Source organism: Genypterus blacodes, unplaced genomic scaffold (assembly GCF_046128005.1).
Source record: "Genypterus blacodes isolate CSIRO-AG114 ecotype Tasmania unplaced genomic scaffold, CSIRO-AGI_Gbla_v1 ptg000082l_1, whole genome shotgun sequence".
NCBI classification, from domain to species: Eukaryota; Metazoa; Chordata; class Actinopteri; order Ophidiiformes; family Ophidiidae; genus Genypterus; species Genypterus blacodes.
In genome coordinates this window covers 285253-309188 of record NW_027466887.1, presented here as the reverse complement: position 1 = coordinate 309188, position 23936 = coordinate 285253, and the positions used below count along the sequence as shown (strand labels likewise).

General features: G+C 46.1%; 3 protein-coding genes across 5 annotated transcripts; 2 read left to right on the top strand and 1 right to left on the bottom strand.

Annotated features, from left to right (window-relative positions):
• The first annotated feature begins 545 nt into the window (after positions 1-545).
• Positions 546-5264, top strand: LOC143007109 (ankyrin repeat and SOCS box protein 2-like). 3 transcript variants are annotated; one of them, XM_076158519.1, is made up of 9 exons: positions 546-713; positions 1162-1375; positions 2661-2830; positions 2965-3120; positions 3222-3467; positions 3555-3726; positions 3886-4489; positions 4590-4743; positions 4877-5264. In XM_076158519.1, the coding sequence occupies exons 2-9, from the start codon at positions 1263-1265 to the stop codon at positions 5005-5007; spliced, it is 1746 nt and encodes a 581-aa protein (XP_076014634.1). In that variant the 5' UTR covers positions 546-713; positions 1162-1262; the 3' UTR covers positions 5008-5264. The 3 variants fall into 3 exon arrangements, with proteins under 3 accessions (XP_076014634.1, XP_076014635.1, XP_076014633.1); XM_076158520.1 differs by lacking the exon at positions 546-713 and having other exon boundaries at positions 729-1375; XM_076158518.1 differs by lacking the exons at positions 546-713; positions 1162-1375 and adding an exon at positions 2250-2386.
• Positions 5265-5692: 428 nt separating this feature from the next.
• Positions 5693-6478, bottom strand: LOC143007086 (protein FAM181A-like). Its single transcript, XM_076158480.1, has one exon. It carries the CDS (start codon positions 6476-6478, stop codon positions 5693-5695), a length of 786 nt encoding a protein of 261 aa, XP_076014595.1.
• A 4639-nt stretch (positions 6479-11117) lies between these two features.
• Positions 11118-20443, top strand: prima1 (proline rich membrane anchor 1). Its single transcript, XM_076158473.1, has 4 exons — positions 11118-12058; positions 12860-13001; positions 15250-15382; positions 20344-20443. Exons 1-4 carry the CDS (start codon positions 11777-11779, stop codon positions 20441-20443), a joined length of 657 nt encoding a protein of 218 aa, XP_076014588.1. The 5' UTR covers positions 11118-11776.
• Positions 20444-23936: the final 3493 nt, after the last annotated feature.

Here is a 23936-nt window from a genome sequence, read left to right as displayed (position 1 = left end):
TTTTCGTCATATTTTGGACACTCACTTATTATTGGAGGGTTGGAGAAGCAGCCTGGAATTGAAGATATAATTTGATCCCCACTGAAAGATAAAAAGAATAAAATATCAAGTTGTGTGGATTTGGGTCATTACTGAACATGAAGCAGATTCATTTGATTGATTTACTCACTGTTGGGGTCATCTTCAAAACAACTTGGATACTTTGTGATGTATTTTACTGCTAAAACATATTTACTTTTACCCCCAAAATATTGATTGCATGACTGCAAGTAGTATTCTTGCATTTGTCACCAACACCAATGGCCTTCTGTTTTATGAGGTGTGTTAAAGTAAGAAGAAGCGCTCACGTTGCACTTTACAGAGTTTGTCTTTGCTGTCTACAAATGCGGTGGAGGTGGTTAATTATAGGTAAACGCTTGAAAGCATGAAAGCTTGTTTTTCCAGTTGTTGAAACAGATATGCAGAAGGACTTGTTTTTTTTTGCATACAAAACGAGAACTTACCTCTTACTTACATATAGGAAGCATAAATACATCCATGTGAAACTCTCACTGCCTCCTGGCGCCTACAGAACTCTGTAAACTGGTGGATAGTCTGTTCTGCTTCCCTTTTTACTCTGTGTCGTGATAAGAGCGGATCAAAATGTTAAAACAACTGCTGTCAATGAAGATAAAGAGTTCTGGGTGGTTCTGAAATGGATCCAGCAGACACTGGTGAGTCTTTTAATGGCAAAATAAAATGTTATAGTTCTGCCACACTTGTATGCTTGATATACTACTTAAGTCAGCAGATTGTCATTAACAGAAATTATATGTTTAAGCTGAGCATTGGTCATCCAAATGTGTTTATATTCCCCCTTCATGAGTCATGGTTAAGCGAGCAACAATGAAACAGTACCTTAAGCTTCCTGTGATCTATGAAAGCAAGCTGCACTGTGACACTGTGGAACCTCAGCCAGAGCAGAAGACTCAAGTGGGGCCAAACACAGTTGAACATGCCCTTAAAAGGCATCTGTCCTCACTGCTGGAGCTGCTCTCAAATTAGATTTGATCTTAAATCATATTACTGTGTGTATGTGCATGTGTGTGTTATGCTTGGTCTGCTGAAATAGTTTCCTCTTTCTTTCCAACATTATTTACAACTGCTTTTGTCCTCTCTGAGATCGCTGTTTGTGATCATCTGGCTCATCACTGGACTATGAGGAAAGCAGCAGCAGCACAGTTTTGGATGTACAGGTCTTCAGCTTTGGCAAAATAACTTCTATGATGATCTCATGCAGCAGATCCAGGTCTCTTTACCAAAGACTAAATGATGATAACAAAGACAGACTGGCTGCCTACCCTGAGAATGTCACTTCAGCCCACAGCACAGTCAGGTGAGCCAGCACCACATTACAAAGGACATATGTTCTTAATAAACCTGAAATGCATTGATGCAGATTTATAGTACTTCAAATATCCTCAACTGGTGTATTCTTTATACGCAATCAATGTTTTGTGCAATGTGCAACTGAGGCTTGCAGGGAGTCAGTGTGATCAGGATTTTTCAGAATCATTAACACTCTTCAGGGCATCTATAGAGTGTGTGTGCAGAGTGTAGATGCATTTAGTTTGATTTGATAGAGCCGGAGCTCACAAAAACACTCTGGCACTGGCTGGAGACTCCAAGGAACTAACAAATGCACTGTGCGGTTACATATAGTTTACTCACCAGTGCCCTCAACAGGACACATTTTGAAAACAAACCAACCAAGTATTTTATATAGAAAATTGCAAAAATGTAAACATTAAAGACGACGTCATAATTATATGAACACGCTATTGACTGTACAACAATGATAATATACAAACGCAATCCTCATTATCATTATAATAATACTATTATTATTATTGTTATTCATTGTATAGTAGTGTTGATGTTGTATGTGAATATGCTATTGTGGTTGTTGTTGTTGTTATGATTAGCAGTAGTAGTGCAAAGGTGCTTTCCGCTTTATGAAATAACGGCTCGTTTCACAGACGTGTTCTCTTCGGCTGCATTGTCTCCGGTGCTGCTCGTCTTATCTGTGTGTGTCGGAGTGTGTGGACATATATGGACACACCCTCACAATACACTCCCGAAATACTCCGCGCGCACAGCTGAGCCCCGCGCGCTGCCCCCACCTCCCCCCTCCCCTCCCCCCGCACGCGCTCTAATCCACGCTGACTGTGTGTATGCGTGTGTGTGCCGGTGAACACAAACACACGCCAATGACCAAATTCAGCTACTCTGAATACTTGTCGCAGTTCCGTAATGTCGGGAGCAAATGTGACTCGGTTGTGTCGAGACTTCAGGGCGAGAGGAGGAGACGAGACACTCCGAGCGACGCGGCACCGGAGGAGAAGGAGTGAGTCCTATTGTTGTGGGTCGTTTGACACGCGCGTGTGTGTATGTGTGTGTGTGTGGAGGGGGGTGTCCTGCAATCAGCGCCTTCTTTCCTGCGTGCAATATGAGCATGACGCGTTTAAAGTGATGAATGGCGGTTTATTATGTATAACATGCATAAATGAAATACAATCATAATGAGCCCTTTAGTCACCAGCAATAGGACACCATGAAGGTCAAACAGTGCTGCTGTCTATCTCTATATACATTTGATTCCTTTTTCTGTTCCCTCAAAGGGATGATGATCCGGTGGTCTCTGCCATCAGGAGAGGCGACGCAGAGGCTGTCAGTAATCTGGCGGCATCTGCTCCCCACAGCCTGATGAAGGAAAACAAAGATGGTTGGATACCCTTGCATGATGCTGCCATCTGTGGAGAGACTGAATGCATGAAGACGCTGCTGAGAGGTACGACTGAAACTAACATACAGAATACACACCGCACGTGTTCAGCTGGAGTCACGTGTGATACACAAATGTATTGTCTGATACATTCCAAGTTGTGTTTGGTGCACTGTGGCCTTACATACGATCTGCTCCAGTCCATCCAGGTTTAGTAGACAGACGCACTTTGCAGGAGCAGACAGCTCTGCTCCTGGCAGTATCAGGGGGATACCTGTCATGTGTACAATGCCTTCTGGGGGCCGGTGCTGACCCTGACATCAACAGCAAGAACAAAGAGACCCCGCTGTACAAAGGTATAGCTCCCAAAGCAACTTCATACAAACTAGTTTAGTATTATTGAATGTACTGTATTTTCATGATTTCTTGTCTTTTGCTATTCTTTCTGGTCCTGCAGCTTGTGAGCAGGAGAACGTAGACATGGTGAGCCTCCTTCTTTCCTATGGTGCTACTGTAAATCAGCGGTGTGGTCATGGCTGGACAGCCCTCCATGAGGCAGTGTCCAGGGACAATACAACGATCTGTGAGATGCTTCTAGCAGCTGGGGCCAAAATCAATCCACCCAATACCTACAGCATCACACCACTCATTGTAGCAGCTCAAAGAGGACAGCTGAGGGCACTGTGTTACCTCATTGGGAAAGGTAGGGCTCAGCACACTGTTTTTCCCCCGCATTTCATATTAGAGCCATAATGTTTAAAGGGTATAAAGGATGAATGCTTCTCTGTAGGGGCTGATGTGAACATGCAGACATGTGATGGAGCTACAGCGCTGTATGAAGCCTGTAAAAATGGACACATGGAAATTGTAGCAATGTTGTTAACGAAAAATGCAGATGCCAACAAACCCACAAACTCAGGCTGGCTCCCACTCCATGCTGCTGCCCAGTCTGGACATCATGAGTAAGTTAAATCAATAGAAACACATTTGGGCATAATCCTCACATTTGATTGCAGACATAGTCTTGGTGTTATTGTGATTACTGTTGTTGGAGCTGGAATAAGAATCCTGTGGTATCATAACACAATGTAGCTGTTATCTTTGACATATTTTGTGTTCAGGATTGTGTCGCTGCTTGTCTCTGTGACAAGTCGAGCCAGGCTTCGTCTCAGTTGGATCAGCCCCCTCCACCTGGCAGCTGAGCACAACAGACACGCTGTGGCAGCTGTGCTGCTCAAGACAGGTGCAGCTGTCAATGCCACACTGGCCCACAGTCACTCTATCCAGTACGCTGATCGACGTGCCACAGCCCTTTACTTTGCTGTTGCCAGTGGCAGCACCACGACTGCAGAGGTTTTACTGGATGCAGGTGCCAGTCTAAGCTTGGACCCAGTCAGTCCTTTGCTGATGGCTGTACGGCAGGGCTGTGTCAGCATGGTGTCATTACTGCTGGAGAGGGGAGCCGACATCGGTGCCAACCTCCCTTCTTATCCCACTACATTCCCTGCTGTTATTGCACTTTGCATGAATAATCTGCCTCTTCTCAAGATCCTTTTGGACAATGGATGTGACGCCCTGCCTTGCTTTACCTGCACACATGGCAGTGCACCACACCCAGCCTCAGGAGGATTCCATATAAGCACTGTGAGTGGCAATGGATATGATGTGCAGAATGACAACATGCCTCCTCTATGCTGCCTTGAACGACACGCCAAAGCAACACAGGTGTGATGCACCAGCAAGAACAATGCAGTGAATACACAATCATTGAAATCAGTACATTTTTTATAAATGGTCACCCTTTGTCTGTTGTTTTATTCCTCAGTTATGTGAGTGGATATCAACCACGGCTGTATGTAAATGGGCTGGACCTATCATAGACTTGATGCTGGACTATGTTGGTAACGTTCAGCTGTGCAGCAGGCTGACTGAACTACTGGAGAGCCAAGAAGAGTGGCTCGATGTCAAGAGGAAGACATGTAAATACCATTGTTCATTTACTTCCTTATATTCCTTTATCTCTCTCAACTCTGTGTGGCTCTTTGTTTCACTCACATTTAACATTATCAAAACTTCCCTGCAACTAACAATCCTGTCCGTGTCTCTCTTTAGCGTCACCTCGTCCGTTGCTTCACCTTTGTAGGTTGAGCATCCGGACCCAGATGGGGAGACACAGATTGAGATCTCTCACCAGCCTACCTCTGCCTGACAGACTAATCAGATACCTCAGCCTCACCAGCTAACTTTATCCACTGCAAGTACTGTAGGCATTTTTATCAGAGAATTGATTAATTTAAGTTTTTGTGGCTTGTCTTGTCTTGTTTGTTTTGTATTTAATGCCAAAAATCTCCCAGTGGTGTTGTCGCAGCAATTCCCTAATGTAAAGTTGATGTATAACTTGACAGTGCTATTAAAACTGTCCTCATAAGAGCATTTATTGTTCTATTTTTAAATAATCCATCAGTGAAATGTGTTCTTAAGAGAAAAGGAATAGTTGAGTAAAGATGAATCACTTCATTTATTTAAAAATAAATGTCACTGCTCCAAATGTGTCTATCAGACTTTGACTGATCTATGTCCCATATTCTATTTTCAGATCAGAGGACTAACTAAAACAGGATTCTCTTGCATGTCTTTTGGTACTTTCAAAAAGCCCAGCGGTTCCCTCTAGATACCTAAAAATAAAAACCATTTAACTTACTGTCACTTCTCAGAAACTGGGTGGCATCAGACTGGCATAAATATGAAGTTAGTACAATCAGTCTGCAAGTGCAATTCAGTCCTGTTTACATGGAAAGATGAAAGAGATGCGATCCAATAAGTGCCTTGGGAATTTGTCTCATTTCCAAACGAATACAAGGAGTCAATCAAATATTTAGTCCTATTTACAGGTTTGTGTGTGTGACTGATTTCTGCTGATCAAGTCACTCAGATGAATCCAAACACGCTGTAGATGGGAGACGGGACGGTTGGCTTGGTCGGTATGGGTTTGACCACAACGTGCGTGTGGATCCTCGGTCCGTAAGGTTGCTCAGGTGTCTCTGTCTCAGTCCCCGTGACTTTGCCCCACAGTCCCATGGCAGGGTGGGGGACAACAATGTGGCTGTGGAGGACCTGGTGTCCGTGGTACTGGAAGGGACAGCAGCCGCACACGCTCACGCAGTGGTGAGACGTCAGGTCCAATTTCAGCGTCTCTTTGTCCGCAGAAGTGCGCCGACTGGAAGCGGACAGTGCGCTCTTGTTTGCGTCATCATCACAACATCGCCTCCTCTTTTCATTTTCACTCAGTTGCTCAGTTGTGCCCGCGGGGCTCTTTTTCGTCCCTAAATGTAGATGCTCCCTCTTGGTTTGGTTCAGCTTGGGTTCCTCCCAAAACGAGGCCGGCAGTTGTCTCTTCCTCATGGGCACCTGCTCCACTGCGCTCCCCGCATTCTCCACGTCTTGCACATCCGCACCGGCCTTCTCAGTGACCTTCACGCTGTGCTGGACGCTCCCTATGGACTTGGCGCATCCGAACTCCGGTGACCTGTGCGTGTGACACCGCGGGACTCTCGAGTACTTCTGAGAAAAACGCTTGAGCTGTTTCTGCAGGTATTTCCGGTGATCCACGGAGCGTCTGCACGGAGCGGACTTGTCCAAGGCCGCCTTGATGTCGCTGGATGCCAAATTGACAAAATTCAGCAACGTCTTCACCTCACTGTCTGCATTTGCCATTTTCCAAGCTGGTGACTACATCAGTCCATGCTACAACTTACAATCCACCATCAAGACCTAGAGGGGAACAAGAAAACTACATTAAAATGTGCGTAATTGCGCGCGTTATTCACTAAGCACCCACACTAAAACCTGCGCAATTAAGCCCACACTTGATGCGTCTCGTCCCAATGAACATCATTTCACCAAAGAATAACCCTTTACTCACTGCTGGATGAACCCGGGCTCTCTGTGAGACACCGTCCAAGCACAGATTTCTCTCAAGCCGCAGTATAGGAGCACTTCAACAAGTTGAATGAATATAAGCTCCTTGTAGTTATGGTGCTTCCCTTGAACCAATCAGCGACCCCAGGCCCCTCACAATGCACTCCAATCAGCCTCCAAGCGCCCTGGTATCGAATTCTTCACCACTGCAAATTGTTGTCATGGAGATCCGCCGAGAAAAAGCCGCTGAGGGGATGTGATATTTCTCTTACATGGCGTATGGCGGCCAAACATGTCTTAAACTCCGGAGTGTGTGAGTAAACACGAACGCATGGAATAAGCACGGATTGTAACTTTGCGCATGAACAGCAAAGTTGAGTTTTTGGTCATACATGCCCCTCGTACCCTCCCCAAGAGTGATGTCAGCTGTAGGATTTGGTGAGGGGGGGATCTAAAGAGTGCATAACCATGGAAAGGGGCTTGAGCGCTCAAGAATCTTGTCTTTCTGTTTGCCCCCTCAATCGAGCGACACAAAGGCTGAATTACTCATTCAAACCTCGCGGGACAAAGGGAAAGGAGCTGGATAGCACTCCTGCATTTGTAGTCAAACATTTAGAGACTTAAATCGAGTCGTCATGAAGGAGAAAGAGTCGGACAAAGCCCATAGAATTGCCATCAGCAAACATTTTCCTGTGTCATATTATGGGGTCTCCATGGCTCCCTCTGGCCCGCGGACAATAGCACAAGTTTGCACACTCGAATACTGTCACCCTGCCAACGGCAACAAGGGCCCAAAACAGGACAATCCCCAGAGAAAGCATGGGCTCCGCGGGGAAGGTTGCAATAGAAGAGGAAAGGGGGACTTGTGAAATGCTAATTGAGCTTCATCCCCTTATTGAAGTGGGGAAAAAAAGAGTACCTATCGTGCCATTGAGCCACGTCCTCTTAGCAGCAGCAATGGAATGAGATGTGAGGAAACAGTTTGTCTGGTAAGTAACACCTCATGCCTTTGCACCCTGAACCAGCCATGTGCCATTTTTCATAAAGGCCAAGACGGGGAATGTAAATGCATATGTAAGGTTAAAGGTACAGCACGTCCTTATAGACGTCATGGCTGATTAAAGTCTATGTCAATCCATTTAGAGCCCTTTAGGTCTACGTATATACGCTGATCGGTCCATCTTTTGAGGGTCCTATTGCTTTGGAGAGGCAATGGGACCCTATTGTCCCCCCCTCTTCTTCCTCCCTTCACCTCTTCAGCTCAAAGGAGCCAATTAACAATGGGACGCCCCTCCCCTGGCCTGTCACCCCACTTATGTTCTTTTGAAGTGAAGTAGAATGAGAAAGAGTGAGGAAGCTCATAGTGGCATCCATAAATCCCAAAATGCTGTCCTTGTGCCAGTTTGGGAGACAGGTGGATGGGACCATTGTGGACGGTTCCAGGATGTTTGAGGGAGCGAAGCCATGTGTAGAATTTTGAAATGGTCTTCAACCAAATGACTAAACTTACCCATTTCTGTAACTTCTTATTTCCTCTAATCTAACTCGGTGCCCAGTGTGCATCAGTCCTAATGAGACACTTCACTCTCAAGTTAATCTGACCTGCGTGTCTTCAGTGCAACACAGTCCAAGTCCACACTGAAAAGGAGCTGACATGACTTATTTCTGCTTTACAGTGATGGCAGCAATTTTTGCATATTAGAATTTAGTTTTTGCCAAGTTTAGCTCTCTATTTCTTTGAGTGGAAATCTGTCCTCCGTTTTGTAGAAGCTCCATAGCAGATGTGGCCTGTGATACACACTCCTGAGTGGCACCCACAGTAATAGAAGCAGTTTTTCTTCTGTCACCTTCTTGACAGAAAAAAACACTATTCTTTGTTCAAAAATAGCCCTGTGGCAGTGCAACACATCTTCTTGCCCTTTGGTACAGATGAGTTTCCTGCAGCTGGGTCTCACTTTCTCTCATTTAAGTGGACACAAGTTTACTGCTACAATAGTTGTCTTAGTAGTAGCAGCGATAGAATTGGTGTCATTATATTGTTATTGTGGGTTTTCCCTCATTTCCTTTTACAAAAACATGTTAGACAAATAATCAAATACACAGTAATGATGATTGTGGAAATTATGAACCACTTCCTCTCCCATTTTATTTCAACCCTGTCACATGCCATCAAATTGAGTTTATGGGTGCAATTCAAGACCTGTCAGTTCTCTAGAGCTATGCCAATGATAAAACATTTTTCTACAGTGTATTGCAAAAGCTAATATTGGGTGTGAGGTATGTTCTTGGCAGACGGACAGGAGGTGGTGTTTCCTTTTTGTTTAAAAGGTTCAGCAGTTTCTACAATTAGTCATATGCCAAATGTTTACTGAGCTGTACAGTACTATTTATATTTCTCTTTTACTTTACTATCTTGGTTAGGAACATATGCCTACCTGGAAATTTGTAACTGAAACTTGAAAGGAACTATTGTGCTACAGTATACAGCATTAATGGATGTGAGGAATGCATTTATTGTCGAGCCCCTGTGTGACCAGTCTTTACCACTAGGTGGCAATCTACCTCCATGGTGACTGCCTACAGGACTGTGACAATAAGGTGAAAGGCAATTATAGTCAACCTAATTGCACTAAAGTATTTTAATGAAAGTTCTTCTTTAGTGCCTTGTAGAGGTTTTTAAATCACTTTCGGTCAGATAAAAGTAGCATATATTTGGGCTGTGTGTGTGTGTGTGTGTGCAGACATGTAAATGGCTTCACTCTAAGCCCCAATAATAGTAATGGAAAAAACAGAGCAATTTAATCAAGAGCTTTGTTGAGTTGAGTTTGAAGGGGCTGTGATATATGTCGTTGCAGGTTTTTGTAGGTTGCTGGAATGAGGTGAGCCAGCAGAAAGGAACCAGAGGATGAAGTGCTTTTCTCCTGTCAGATAATCAATACTGGGACAGAGGATAGAGGAGCTGAACTACAAGGTGGACTATATGCCACATCCAGACTGGTACCTCTAAAACTCTGAAAAGGCCTGTATCATATGTGCCGATACCTTAACAGCAACTGTGGATTTTCCACAGTCAAAGTAATTTGCAGCTCCTGTGCATAAGACGACCCATTAGCATTAGACCCATTAGCTTTGTGAAGAGCTTTTTAATAAGATGTAATAAATGCTTTGCTGGAGCCCTAATGATGGAGGCCTATAGGCACTGGATGTACTGAGTTAAATCCATACATATTGATGTTGTCTTACATGCATTGTGTGCTTTGGGACTATGAGCTATTGCACAGTTGTTGTCTTCCATTTAAAACACAAGACAAAGGCCAGATCCTCTATGCATAAGACTAATGTGAACATAACAAATGCATGAATACGTGATCACACATTCATCCTACTGAAGTGCTCCTGAGCACTATAGATCCTTCCCAGCTCCAGGGCTCCTTTCACTGCCCTGTGGGTATAAATGGAACGATTTATATTGAGGCCAGCTGTAATAGATAACCAACCAGAGTAAGTGTGACGTTATTATTATAAAAGGTATTATAAACGCTATGATGTAAGGAGTATTTTATCTGGATATAATTCTTGGTGGTAATGGCTCTGTTATTCTTCTCGGGCTGTCTGGCCATTAGTGACACCAGAGGGAGTTCAAACAGTGAGATCATGATTTAATATGACCACAAAAGTTTTATCCCCACCTGAATGTATGGATCAGTGCCGTGTCGGTGTTGTTGTTGTCGTGTACGTGGCTGTGGGCTAATTTCATAACTGTCTCCAGTGAAGACCACCGACGTCATTATGCAACTCTTCTCTTTGAAGTGCCCACTTAGAGTAATGGAGTGCGCTGTGGTGTCAGAAAAAGAATAAAATAAAAGTGTAATTAGAAAATCTATATTTACAAATACATCTTGTAAATATTTCATACATATTTGATCGTTTACCATTAAGAGCACAGAGGAGGTTAGAGCCTGTATTGTCTTTATGGAGCTCCTATAGGACCACAGAGCGCACTAATAGGCGTAGAATACATGGCTTCATGTTTTCAGTCGGTAGGCGTCTCTCTCCCTCCCTCTCTCCCTCTCTCTCCCTCTCCCTCTCTCCCTCTCTCTCTCTTTCCCTCCACTTGACTTTAATTCTGTCCATCTCTCTCTCGTCATCCTCGCGGGCTCGCCTCCACGCATTGTGGGCTTCTCTCTCTCTCTGCCTCACTCACTCTCTCTCTCTCTCTCTCTCTCTCTCTGACTCACTCCCTCTCGCTCTCTGCCCCCCCCCCCCCCCCCCCCCCCCCCCCCTCTCTGCCTCTCTTTCTCTTTGCCTCTCTCCCTCTGCCTCTCTCTCTCTCTGCCCCCCCCAACCCCCTCTCTGCCTCACTCGCTCTCTCTGCCTCGCCGCCTCTCTCTCTCTCTCTCTCTCTCTCTCTGCCTCCCTCTCTCTCTCTCCCCCCCTTCTCTCTGTGCCTGGGCCACTATATGAAAAAAAAATTAAAAAAATCAAACAAACACAAACAAAGCAAAAAAAAAAAAAAAGAGAAAGCAGCAGCCCTGGTTGCCATTGCCGACGCGTTCATACCCACGTCCCTCCTCCCCCTCCTCCTCCTCTGTTTGGGCACTTTTGGAACCCATCTGTGCGGGTCGGAGGGTGAGGTTGCGAGCTCCGCCGTGAGGATGAGCTGATGTGAGGCGGTGATGCTCCGGTATAAAGCAGCCCTCTGTATTCTGCCACAGAGGGGGGGACGCACCAGTTTAACCCTCGGCTCTGCCCTCCGGTCCGGACTCGCCCACACAGTATTTAGCCTATAGACGAAGTTAACGGGATGTGTGTTACTGTTGCGAGGACTCGATCCGCTGCACGATATTCCCGAGGATCTCTCCGCTCGTTCTCCTTCAACTTCGATGGCTTGAGTGGCCCATTTTGCACTCACATGCTCGCAGCCGAGGAGGGATGTAAGCCACCACGGGCCGTCCACCGCCCTCACATTGCGCGGAGTATAGCGGCGTGATTCCGGTCGCTCATCTTAAGTGCCAGCAAGAAAGAAAGAAAAAACTACTTTCGAGATGTGAATTATCGAGATTTGGCTGCTCATCCCATTCTCTCGCCTGTCCTATGGTATCGACAACGGGATTTCAAGAGGAAAATGATTGTGGCATAAACTATTTCTGGAGACGCCTGTCACAGATCCCGCCGGCTAACTGGACAGGGTGGATGGTTATTTCCCAAACAGTTCAAGCTTATGTTTACTGCATTCATTTGCTGGAAACGCTGCCTAGTGTCTTCGAGAACAGCGCCAGAGGAATGCTGGTCCAAGATCTACTGCCATTTACTTTAAGTTTCTGGCCTTTTTTCTTCGGTCATTGTCTCCTCTCACTGTTCTTGCTCTCATGCCAGGTAAGGATACGCGTCCAGGCGCGCCGCTGGCCATTTTTACGCATGAGAAGAGGCGACACAGATGTAACTAGAGTTGCATTTACCGCTGGGGGGTTGTTTTGCCAAGTAAACTTATCTATGTGCAATTTGTCTACACTGCTTTTTGTTGTGTGTAAAATCCTGCATGTGTGCATGTGAGTTCCCAGAATATGTATTTATATATAAACATACATACAAGCTGGCAGGATTCTAGCAGAGAGAATGGGACTGGCAGCCAACAATGCTTTTATCATAACAATATTCAGTTATCCCATCAGGATCCCTGCAGCAGGCATATGTTAGTGATGAGTATTCTAACCTCTGCCCCGTGCTGCTGCCTACAGATAGTGGTGAGATGTTGTTCACACACACACACACACACACACACACAGTGTTGCCAGGGTTCATGTGTAATGTGATCTGCTTGAGTTTCCAAGTCCACCCACGCTCGCGCTCCTCGGGGCAACCTGCTGCCCACTCTGTTGGTGGGTGGTTTCTTACAGGGGGATGCAGCCATAGACGTGCTACTATTCTGCATGTACCATATTCACAGCCGCTCCTGTGACAACAACAGTGGAGCCGCGTTGTGAAAAGAATGATGAAGAGGATATACCGGGCTCAGTGCTGCTAATGAAGAGGCTGTTGTTGGTTCAAGCATCTCCATTTATGATGCACAATGTTATGCTGATGGTACTTGAGAGTGTTTATTGATGGACAGTGCCTTTGTCATTCCAATCTCTTTCTCTCTGTCTCTCTCTCTGTCGCTCTCTCCATCACCATAAGGGAGAACTCCAGAGGTCATGCTCACGGACAGAGGCAGAGAAAGTTAGTGAACAGTGCCAGCTGGCATGCCAGTGTAGAAGGTACCCACCCCTCCCTCCACCACCGCCTCCACCGCCTCCCCCGCGGCTACTGAGGACCACAGGTAAGGAGCCGGGCTCACACGTCCAGGTTTCACACTTGTCTGACGCTCTGAACGGTCTGTCGTGTGTCGTGTCGTGTCTCACTCTCATCTGCCCTCAGCTGTCTCTTGGTTGTCATTCCAGACACAGCTGCTGAGTAAATGGCTGGTCTGAAGATGCTGTTTCCAACTGAAGTGTTTCCTTTTTTGCCTATAAGTAAAATGTAACATCAAGCCCCTGAGATTCGTGAATGTACAATTTTGCATGTGTGCCTCTGAGTGTGTGTGTGTGTGTGTGTGTGTGTGTGTGTGGTATAGAGCCGGCAGGATGTTGACAGCTGAACACAGGACTAATTTATGCAGGGTCTGACCTCGGGGAGTACCCAGCTGCCTGTGAAATCCATGCCTGCTGGGCTGCCAGGCTCAGTGGTAGGGTTTCCCCCGGAGGACCGCTGATTAAAACGCAGATGAGTTAATTAAATTAGCTTTAATTTGATAGAGATAAGAGGCTAATGAAGCAGCCCAGTAGTTCCAGCTTCATTTTGAAGTTGAGCTGGCGGCAGTAAGCCCGTGTGTGTCTGCTGTGTGTGTGTGTGTGTATGCATGTATCCCTGTGGATACACTGCCTGTTGCGGCAGTTTTCCTCCTACACTCCCTTTTCTCGTCCCACTCTGCGATGGTAAATCCATTGACAGATAGGCCACCGTATTTCACCGACCTACACACTGAAAGTTGATATGATTTGTATGTAGCCCAAGCACCTTAATGAGCAGCGAGCTGAAATATGGGACAGGCGTTGCTGATGATGCAGCCATCCTGAGCTATTACTGTGACTCTTTAGAATCACTCACCCCGAGCCCTTAATATTAGGAGGAGGGAGGAGCACTTAATCATCAAAGTCTCAGCAGCGGAACTGTTTCAATCAATCAGAGTCGATGATTTGTTTTTCAGTCTGGTCAGTTTGGATGGACGTCGCTCTCTCTCTCTCTCTCTCTCTCTCTCTCTCTCTCTCTCTCTCTCTCTCTCTCTCTCTCTCCCTCTCCCCCTCACTCATCATCTGAGCCACCTACAGAGCCGGAGTTATACACCCTCAGTAATTGTTGTCCAGGTCGCTGCATAAATGCTGCCAGGACCATCTGACTCTGACTGTGCACCAATTATAGCCAGCACAAGAGTGGAGCGGAGCTTTTTACTGCACGCTGCATTACAGGGTTTGATGCCTCTGTACACGACATAATGTTCAGATAAATATGATACGCCTGCTGATTTTTATCCCATTTTTGCACATTTGCAGAGGATGGAGAATTTTAATTTCTGCTTAAATTACGCATTAAACTGATGTGTGGGGGGAAAAACTGGGGCAATGACTGGAATTATTATCTTTAAGCACAAAGTTTGAACATCTGAGACACGGGAGCTTTTAAATGAGAGTCCGTGGGCTAAAAATGGTTGGGTGGTACCTTCAAAGGAGGGAGCCTCACCACGGCAAAGATCCTTACTGCTGAAGGGATTAAATCCCACTGCTGTTGACAAAACACAGAGTTGAAATGGAAGCTTGGCTAATAGGAGGTTTTAAAGTCAAAGCCACTCACTATGCGCTGTGGTAGAATGGAGATGGATAGATGGATAGATGGTATAGATGGATAGATAGTAGATAGTGTAGATGGATTCTGTATTACAGACACTAAGTTGCTGGTGCCCGTAATGTGCTGCAACATTCCTGGTGAGTGGCCTCATACTCCGCCGATCTAATGTGGAAAGAGGTTCCTGCAAGAGTAATTGGCCTGGACACAGAGTGCCGGTGTAAGAAAGGCTGGTGGGACCTTAAATGATTCATGGTGTCGGGTTAGATATCTTTGAACATTGAACTCCAGGACCCACAGAACTGGCCGGGGACAAGGCTACTTCAGAGAGGAAGAGGAGGAAATCACTTCCCTCTTTCTCCTTTATTTTGCTCTTTAGTATCACAGTCAGGCGGCCGTAAAACACCGGCCTCGTTGCCGTTGGACAGCGAGGTTTGTGTTCACGAGGCTGCTGGGGACAATAGTGGATTGATTTCACTTCAATATAATTTAAGTTTATGTTGAGAGCAATTAAATGGACACACACACGCACGCACGCACACACACACACACACACACACACACACACACACACAGTTTTTGCACATTTCATTGTATAATCACCATTTTCTTCTTCTGTATCTACTTCTTCCTGCCCCCCCTCTCTCTCTCCCCCCTTGTCTCTCTCTCTCCCCCTCTCCCCCCATCAGTGGAAGATCCTGTGGAGCCCTTGTTGAGGCCCTGGTGGATGGAGATGGAGATCATAGTGCTGGGAACGGTGGGCTGCGTCTCCATTGTGTTCCTCCTCTCCGCCATCATCATCTGCTACAAGGCCATCAAGAGGTTGGATATCACCGTGGCGATTTCTCTCTCTCTCTCTCTCTCTTAAGCTCTTTTGTTCTCTTCTTCTACTTTGATGAATCGGTGGCGAATGATGAATCTGTCACCGGCAAGATACTCAACATATCATTTGTAACTTGACCCGCGTCGGGCTGCGGCGTTTCTCTTACCTGTGTTTGAATGATGCACGAGGCTCAGGTGACCTCATCATAACCCTGCAGGGTCACACCAAGGTCAGAGGTTAAATAATGGAATGGGTTGTAAATGTCACAAGAGGAGAAAGATTCACTACGAGTCGTGCTGAATCATCCTGTACTAAATTCATTTATTGAAGTGCGCGCTGACCCAACTTCTGCAAGCTTTAATTTGTGTAATTGTCGTCGGCCTTTTATAACGGCAGCAGGATTTATGAATGTGAAGGCGTGAGGCTCGCCGAGGAATCCCATGATGCTGCTGTTGCTGCAGGAACCGTCTCCCCCATTTGGCTTATTAGAGATTGTGTGTGTGTGTGTGTGTGTGTGTGTGTGCGCGTGTGTGTGTGCATGTGTGTGTGTGCGTGTGTGTGCGTGCGTGTGTGTGCGTGCGTGTAGCCGGGAGCAGATCTCAGACCCAATTCTCTGACATTCAGCGTCACACATGCACTTTGGCGTTACACGTTTATGTTCGCAGACATGTAACAAACACACACACACACACACACTGACACACATCCACATCATGCAAAGGGCTGCACGTGCACAGAGAGGCATGCAGATGATACATATGTGCACCCATCCATAAACCCAACAAGCACATGAATCTATACATGCATACATCATTTTAGCACATTTACACAGCCTATAAAATATAACATAAACACTGTCACTGTCCTATATGAGAGTATGCATGGATGTGTGTTTGAAATTAGGCAATACTCCACGCCGGTGTGTTTAAATATACTGTATATCATAGCTGGCTTTATTTATGGAGCTATATTAAGAGTGCACAGCAGATATGGCTTTCCTCAGCAGAACTCTATTTCTCCTTTCTTTAAACAACAAATAGGCAAAGTCAGGCAGCGGAAGTAATGGGTGGTTGGCTCAGGAATTCATTATGGCAATTCTCCAGCCCCCTGTGTAGCCAAGGGGCACCTTTTTTAATGCAGCAGTGGTAGAAAAGTGTTGTTGCAATATGGGCTGTAGCCCCAAACCCAAGTCATTATTTATGAATTAATTTGCGCAGTCATTCAGTCGCAGGCCATCTTTTATACATGCAAGCGGGTCGTGTCCTGAAGCTCTGTAAGCTGCAGACTTTGTGCCACACCGAGCTGCCCTCCACTCTGAATGAGAAGGGGAAAAACACACGGGTCCAGCCAGACTTGCCTCATTAGACATTCATCAGTCACCAGCCAATAGGAAAGCAGCCCAGGAAAAATGCGATCCCTTTAAAATCATCCATCCTGCCTGAGATGAAGGGGCAACGATGCGGAGAGGAGACAGATAAAAATGTTGTCTAACTCAGGAAGCAAAGGCAGTAATTGGGTGCTGTAGTCGGTAACAATGTGAGAGAGGGTTTGTCAGTGACAAAAACAGAGCCTGTTATATATAAATATAGCTCCTTTAGCCCCTCCAGCCCCTGCAGCCCCTCAACGCTCAGGGCTTTCCCAATGAAAATCAGCTGGCTGCAGGCCAAGGCGTGTGTGCCACAGACAGCAGAGGAGAAGGGCTGCAGGTCCCAGCCCTCCTGGCCCTTCTTATTTTTTATCTTCTCAGTCTGCCAGTCATCTGTCAGAGGCTGCGCCGAGTCTGACACCACGCTGTGCCATCCAAAGCAGGAGACGTGCTGCTGCAGTCCAGGCTGTCAGCTGTCCAAGAAGCCAAAACAAACAAACTCAACACTACTGACTAATGAATCTCTATGCTTTCCCAGTCACTTAGCGCTATGGGAGGCTTATCCAAAGAGCCATAATTCATCACAGCCGGTCCTGTCCAACTGCAAAATACCCAAAATGTTCAGTCGTACACAGAAGGAAAATCTTTTTTCTGAGGCAAAATGGTTTGAAATCTAATATTTACTGATCCATTATTCATGTCAACTGTTTTATCATCCAAATTACCACTCTGCACAAAAGCTTTAACAAAACTGCTGATGGGTTTTTTAGTGTGTTTCTTTGAACCGTGTCACGTTCCTCTCATTTCCAGATGGCTGGAGTAATTGTAAACAGCTCAACACATGTCCCAATTTCAGCATGATCCATTCCCCAAACTTCAAACGGGACCGTGCGCTGTGATTGCACAGCTTTGCTATGAAATATTCATCTAACCTGTGAAGTGTTGTGTTGCCACCTGCCATGTGTCAACAGCACGGCATCTATTATTGAAAGCCTGGGTCGAGGTCGGTTTGAGGTCCGAGTGCTCTGCCCCGTGCGGCGGCCCGCAGCGACGCGGTCAGTCTGAGCAGACATCACGTGATGGGAAACAAACAAGAAACCCTGCAACATAACACACAGACCATCACCCCGGCCCAGAATGTTCCAAAATCGAAATCATTAGTGAGCTGCGGGGAAGTTGCATCAAGCTGAAAGAATATCGACCCCATTACTCCCGAGATGGAAAATTCCCAGGCTGGATGTAAACAATGCAGCTTGTCCCCTTAGAGAAAACCTCTAAAGTGTATACCAGTTCCTCCAGCTGCACCCCGTCAGCCAATCACCTCCCCCCAGCAGCAGCAGCAGCAGAATGCGTTTCCACCTCCAGGCCAGACAGTTTCCTTTCCCAGGCTTTCCTTCCCGGATTCCACAGGGACGCAATGTGGACAGCAAATCTGTCCAACACGTCCATTGCGTCTCCCTGCTGGCCTGAACCGTGCAACCCCACCAGGTGACAGATTACTTATGGGAAGTCTGGTTTATGGAGCATGTTTTGTTTACAACTTTCTATTAATTAGAGTCACTCTACTGCTCAGCAGCCCTAACGAATGAAAGGCAGAGTTTGGTGTGTGTGTGTGTGTGTGTGACAAATGGCTTATGAAGACTGTCATTAATTTATGTGCTGTCGCTTTATTTTGGAATGCAGCTATTAATCATGCAGAACTTTATCCCCCGTCTGCTTTTACAAGTCTCTCCAAAAGCATGAACACATAATAAAAGGAAAGTATTAACCTTAGACTGAGGTTACAGGTCTCTTAAGATTCAGTTCAGACAAATGAAAAGTAAAGAGAGGTAAACAAAGGAAAGTTGATTGATTAGAAATGTTTAACACAGTGGTAGACAATCATGCAGATTTATGTCACTTATGTAAATGCAGCACGTCGTGAGAACACTAATGTGCAGCCGAGGAGATGCTGATTCGGTCGCATTCAAGCTTTTCCATGAATCTTTAACTGTTGTCCTTAAAGAAAAATATAATGTTTAGAAATCATTTCTTTCTCTTTATGCAAGCTGAATTAAGATGAGAACATATTTAGTCTGCTCTTTACCCTGGATAAGTATTTATACATCGAAAGTAGTGATGTAACCTTGACACTGGTGGTGGTGATGATGAAGATCTGAGGAAGGTTTTGGTGATAGACGCTTCCCCCCCGAAGTTACAGTACATGAGAGCCGAGGAGCTGATTTGATTCATGCTGAGCTCAGATGAACACGAGCGAGTTGACAGCGATGATATGACTCCAAACATTCCAGTAGAAAGTAAAGTCTGACAACAACAAGACAGCTGAACGGCACTAACACCCAGAAAAGACTAAATAAGTTGACAGTGCAGGAAACGTGTGATGAGGTAATGAGGGGTTTTTTTTTGCATTAAGAGCGATTGTGCTGGCTAAACATATGAATATGTTGTTGTTAATGTGGAGCTTGTACATTTCAGATGACTCAAATGACTGAAAAGCATCTGTTAGCTATCAATATCGCTATCAGATTGATTGTGTGGAAATTAACAAAATGAGATGCTAAATAATTCAAAAGTAAACAATACAAGTTGTTTTGAGTCCTTGGACCAAATCACAGCTCATAACAGAATCCAGTACAGTAGCCTACAACACAAACTGCAATAACAGCCTGGAAATGTGCTATAAAGTTGAGTCAGCACCTCTCTGACACATCCTCAACAACAAAAAGCTATCAAAATATAAATGATAAACTGCTCAACTGAATGCATGAGCTCAGTTCAGCCTGGGAGGATTCCTCTGCACGCTCCCCTGAGAAGGTCAACAGTCTTCTTCTGGGCTGGATTGACGGTGACTAATCGTCCAGTCGGGCCGACTGGCCGGGGGCTTTCAGCAGAGAGGAGCGGAGACACTGAGCCAAGGTTTTAGCTTAAGGGTCCTCTGTGCAACCAAGGCGCTATACAGTGTGGAGTGGGACAATGACTGTACTAACTGTATTCAGATCTGTCTCCCAGTTACATAAGCCCGAGCAGCTGAGGGGGTGAGGGGGTCGGCGCACAAGCCACAGTACACTGGACAAATATAATAACCACACAGGCAGTGAGGGTGCATGAAAGGCGCTGCATTGAATGATCCTGCTCTTCACACAGGCCAGTAACAGCAGGAGGATGGGTGCGTTTGCAGCAGAACACACTCTCAGGGAGAAAAGACGAGTACAGTGTCGCCCGCCGATGTTTAGAGGGGAATTTCACGTGAGATTGTGTATCGACGTAATTCCCAAGTTGTTTGGACATCCACACACATCCTCATTACTTAGAGGGAAGATTCCGTCTACCTATCGGTGTATGTAATTGCCTTATCTGCTGTGTTGCGATGTATCTTTCCTTCCCGTCTCCTCGCAAAAGTGACCTTTTAACATTGAGCTTATTAGGAAGGATAGCTGAGAGCAGCATATCCAGCCGGATAAATCAAATCAGCCTAAAGGTTAACGGGAGAGAAACTCTGTTTATTGACCTGGCCTTTAGCAGAGGAGAAACCTTACTGCGGATCACTCGCGTCAAGGGATTCATCCTCACTTTTTGAAAATGTTTTCTTCGCAGGAAACCACTACGGAAAGAAGAGAACGGGACGAGTCGCGGGGAATACGCCATGAGCATCCGGAACAAGAAGGCCATGGGTACGAACAACACTGTGGTATAGTCTGTCTCCTCGTAGATACAGGAGGTCACATCACCAATGTCTTTTACCTTTCACCCCCTGTACCCCCACCCCTGCCAAATCCTTTTCACCCAGAATGCATCTGGGCTTTTACCTGAGCTTTACACCTTTCCTCTTCTCGCCCAGACTGAAGACTCCGTTCAGCTCAGGAAGGAAGGGGGCTGTGAAAGGTGGAAGGGGGGGGGGGGAAAAATCAAGTGAGGAAAAAGATCAACAAAGCGGCGGCGGTGTCACCGGAGTGGCACGGCCGGCTGAACATGACGCTCTTAGTAAAGGCAAGTGTTGCTGACAGGCTGGTTGGCTGCTGGCTGGAGAGGGACCGTCTGCCAGTCTGCTGCAGATCCAGACCTTACACGCTGCTGACATCTGCAACGGAACAACAAACAATACGGCAGCCCCAAGCCCCCCCACCCCCACCCAGCCCCCCCCCCCCCGGGCAGTGAGACGGGACATGCCTGTCTCACACAATAAATAACCTGCATGCAGTTTTTACAGAGAATGCAACCTTTTTTTATATTCCTCACACTGTCCATCTTTCGTTCTCCATTTTCGAGACAGATGCTTTGTGAGAGGCTTGGTCTTCACCGTTTGGCTCTGGAAGGTGGATTCATCTGACTATGCAATTTAAAGAAATCCATATAATGAGAACAAACAGAGGAGCGGTGATACGAGTACGGAACGTTCTGGTTGTTTCCCATCCCAGAACTGCCAATGGAGACTTTGGGCTCAGTGTAATATACTTAAACCATGCATCTATTGATTGGTTCTATTTATTTACTTCTCTACTTTTGGATTTATTTTTCTACTTAAAGGAGAACTATCTTGTAAGTTATTTCCATCTTAACTGATGAACTCATTCTATTTCTTGATAGCTCTGTTTTTTAAGTGAATTCTTCATACTTGGTCATATAAATCATTTGTGATGCTCCGATGCTTTAAGCTTGCCGTCCTGTTTGTCACGGCGCTGATCACTTATCAGTGTTTTGTCTCTGGGTGTTTGTTGCCTTTCTCTGCTTCCCTGAGACCTCCAGTTAAAAGAATGGAGGATCTCAAAGATGTGCTGGGTGTGAATGTGTGTTTTCTGTGCTGCATCATATCCTATCCATTTTGGACAGAGGACCTTAAAAGTCCCCAAACGTCCTCTCGCTGTTTGCTTGGTTCAGTCCTGTTTTCGGGGTCAGCTCCATGCCTTCAGTCACGCATTGTTTGGACTTGACAATCTCCATTTTTCTATCTGTCACACGGCGGCTTAGCCCCATCGCTATAGAAACAGGGGACATGAGCCCGGGGCTGACCTTGTGACTGGTGAGAGACAGGAGGCTCAGCCAATCGGCAGAGATCAGGTTGCAGGGAGGACGTGTGTGACTCAGTGCTGTCACACACGTCCTCCACATCCCCGCTGGAGAGAGAAAGAAAGAAAAAAAAACAAAACAACACACAGCTGAATTGGAGCATCACTCAATGCTGCTCTGCTTTTTGACATTAAATCTGTGTGTGCGTGCATGTGCGTGTATGTGTGTGTGCGCGTGCGTGCGTGCGTGCGTGTGTGTGTTTATCCGTGTGTCTGTGGGTATGCATGCAGATGAGTGTACTTCAGTGAGAGTGGGCTGGATTCTTTGCTGGCTGTCGTTTAAGTATAGATATCGGCTAAACTGTTAAAAAATTTGGAAACACATGCTTGCATCAAAACATGCACAGATATTAGCAAACCGTATATCCCACAATATACCTATAAGAAGAGAGAAGTGATGGATGCATGAATGTAAATATTGATATTTAAATATCTGCCTTCTGGACTGTTAATTGATGTACAGTGTAAGAGAACATCTGTTTATACATAGTAAGACTTAAACAATGTGCTACCGGTTAGAGTTATGTCAATGTTGTCATGTTGATGGAGCAAGCCATTCATGTATATATGGCAATCGAAAGTAGATAACACAATTTATGCATTGTACCAAACAGAATAGAAAGATGTGCATAAGTGGATTCCATCGCTGAGTTTTTCAGTTGTAAATAAAAACTGTACATAACAACAGAGCAACAATCGTCTACTGTGTCTCAATCTGTTGTTGTGCGGCGACAGACGAGGAGGTCCGTGTGTGGAAAAGGTGACAGAAGTGAGCCTGTGTATTTTAGCGCCCATCCCGTCTGTGCCGCGCTGTGCTGGGCGTCTCCTGAGCCCCCCCGCAGCGGAGGACATGTTTTCAGTCTGTCTCGCGCCGTGCATCTTTAATGAAGTGCAATTATCAAGCGCATTGTACTCCACGGGGCCTAATGATGCAAACCAGACCACGTATGGGTCACATATTGCACTAGCTTCAGGCCCCATCAATAATAATGTCACAAAAACCCGCACGGTTTTGTGTGTGTGCGTGTGTGTGTGTGTGTGTGAGTAATTGTGCTCTGCAGCGAAAGCCACTGCGCATAACTGAGTGGAGTAAATCTGAGAGAAGCGAAATGAAGCTCGAAGAAACGCCTGGAAGTTTCCCTTGTCACATCAAATCATTGCACTTGTAGTTTCTCCATTAATTTGTCCATCATACATCTCGCCGATAATGTCAAACATGAAAGGGGGAGAAATGTGTATCACACGGGGCCGAACCAGAGAGCACTGAAGAGGAACATCAATGAATTATAATGTGAATGAGCGACCATGGAGTACTCTGCCTCGGCTGCTTTCCACGGCCCATCTGACAGTAATGCCAACGGACACTGTGAGCAATTTAAACATTCATGCATTGTCCAGCCAGGGCAGTGTAATAAAAGCAATGTGACAGCACGAGACGGGAGGACCAGGGAGCGTCTCAGCCTCTCCACCAGTCTCTCACAAGTGATTTCCATCCAGCCAAAAGGAAGGAAGATGCTTTACAAACTCCTTTAATTCAGTAACTGCAGGAGAAGCTTGTACCTGATTTTCACCCACGCTATACACACACACACACACACACCTGGTGACACATTGTGATGGTGCCGGTGTGTATAGTGTTCACATTTGCGCGTGTGCGGCTGCTCACACAGCTGACCTTCACAATCTTTGAGGGCCCACTCACGCCCTCTCTGCCTGAGAGGCCTTTGGTCAGCGTTAATTACCCTCAGTACCTCCAGCTGCCTGCTCATCAGGTCAGCGCTCCCATATGGTCCTCCAGGAGGCAGCAGGAAGGCAGGCGGGCGGGCGGGCGGGTGGGCAGGCAGGCCGGGGCGGGGAAAGTGCGGGATACCTGTGGGACACTGATTACATAAGCTGCCGCTAATGAGAGAGGTTCTTTTAGAAAGGGCTGCGAGTTCAAACGATCACAACAGTGGCAGTGGCTGACAGATGCAACCTCAGAGCAGGGGGACTTGATTAAATACACACACACACACAGAGGGAGACGGATGCACATACACACCTGTACCTAAAATCACTTTAACACACACACAAGCACGCACAGGCAGACAGCAGGAGAGAGGCTCTTTGATGAGGCAAGTCTAG

What these genes read in the sequence shown, in the direction of transcription:
- prima1 (XM_076158473.1), top strand. Translation starts at nt 11,777, where the DNA reads ATGGTATCGACAACGGGATTTCAAGAGGAAAATGATTGTGGCATAAAC. An exon ending in TGTTCTTGCTCTCATGCCAG is followed by an intron (nt 12,059 to 12,859) that starts GTAAGGATACGC and finishes CATCACCATAAG; the next exon opens with GGAGAACTCCAGAGGTCATG. An exon ending in TGCTACAAGGCCATCAAGAG is followed by an intron (nt 15,383 to 20,343) that starts GTTGGATATCAC and finishes TTTTCTTCGCAG; the next exon opens with GAAACCACTACGGAAAGAAG.
- LOC143007109 (XM_076158518.1), top strand. Translation starts at nt 2,250, where the DNA reads ATGACCAAATTCAGCTACTCTGAATACTTGTCGCAGTTCCGTAATGTC. An exon ending in GTGTTACCTCATTGGGAAAG is followed by an intron (nt 3,468 to 3,554) that starts GTAGGGCTCAGC and finishes GCTTCTCTGTAG; the next exon opens with GGGCTGATGTGAACATGCAG. An exon ending in GACACGCCAAAGCAACACAG is followed by an intron (nt 4,490 to 4,589) that starts GTGTGATGCACC and finishes TTTATTCCTCAG; the next exon opens with TTATGTGAGTGGATATCAAC.
- LOC143007086 (XM_076158480.1), bottom strand. Translation starts at nt 6,478, where the DNA reads ATGGCAAATGCAGACAGTGAGGTGAAGACGTTGCTGAATTTTGTCAAT.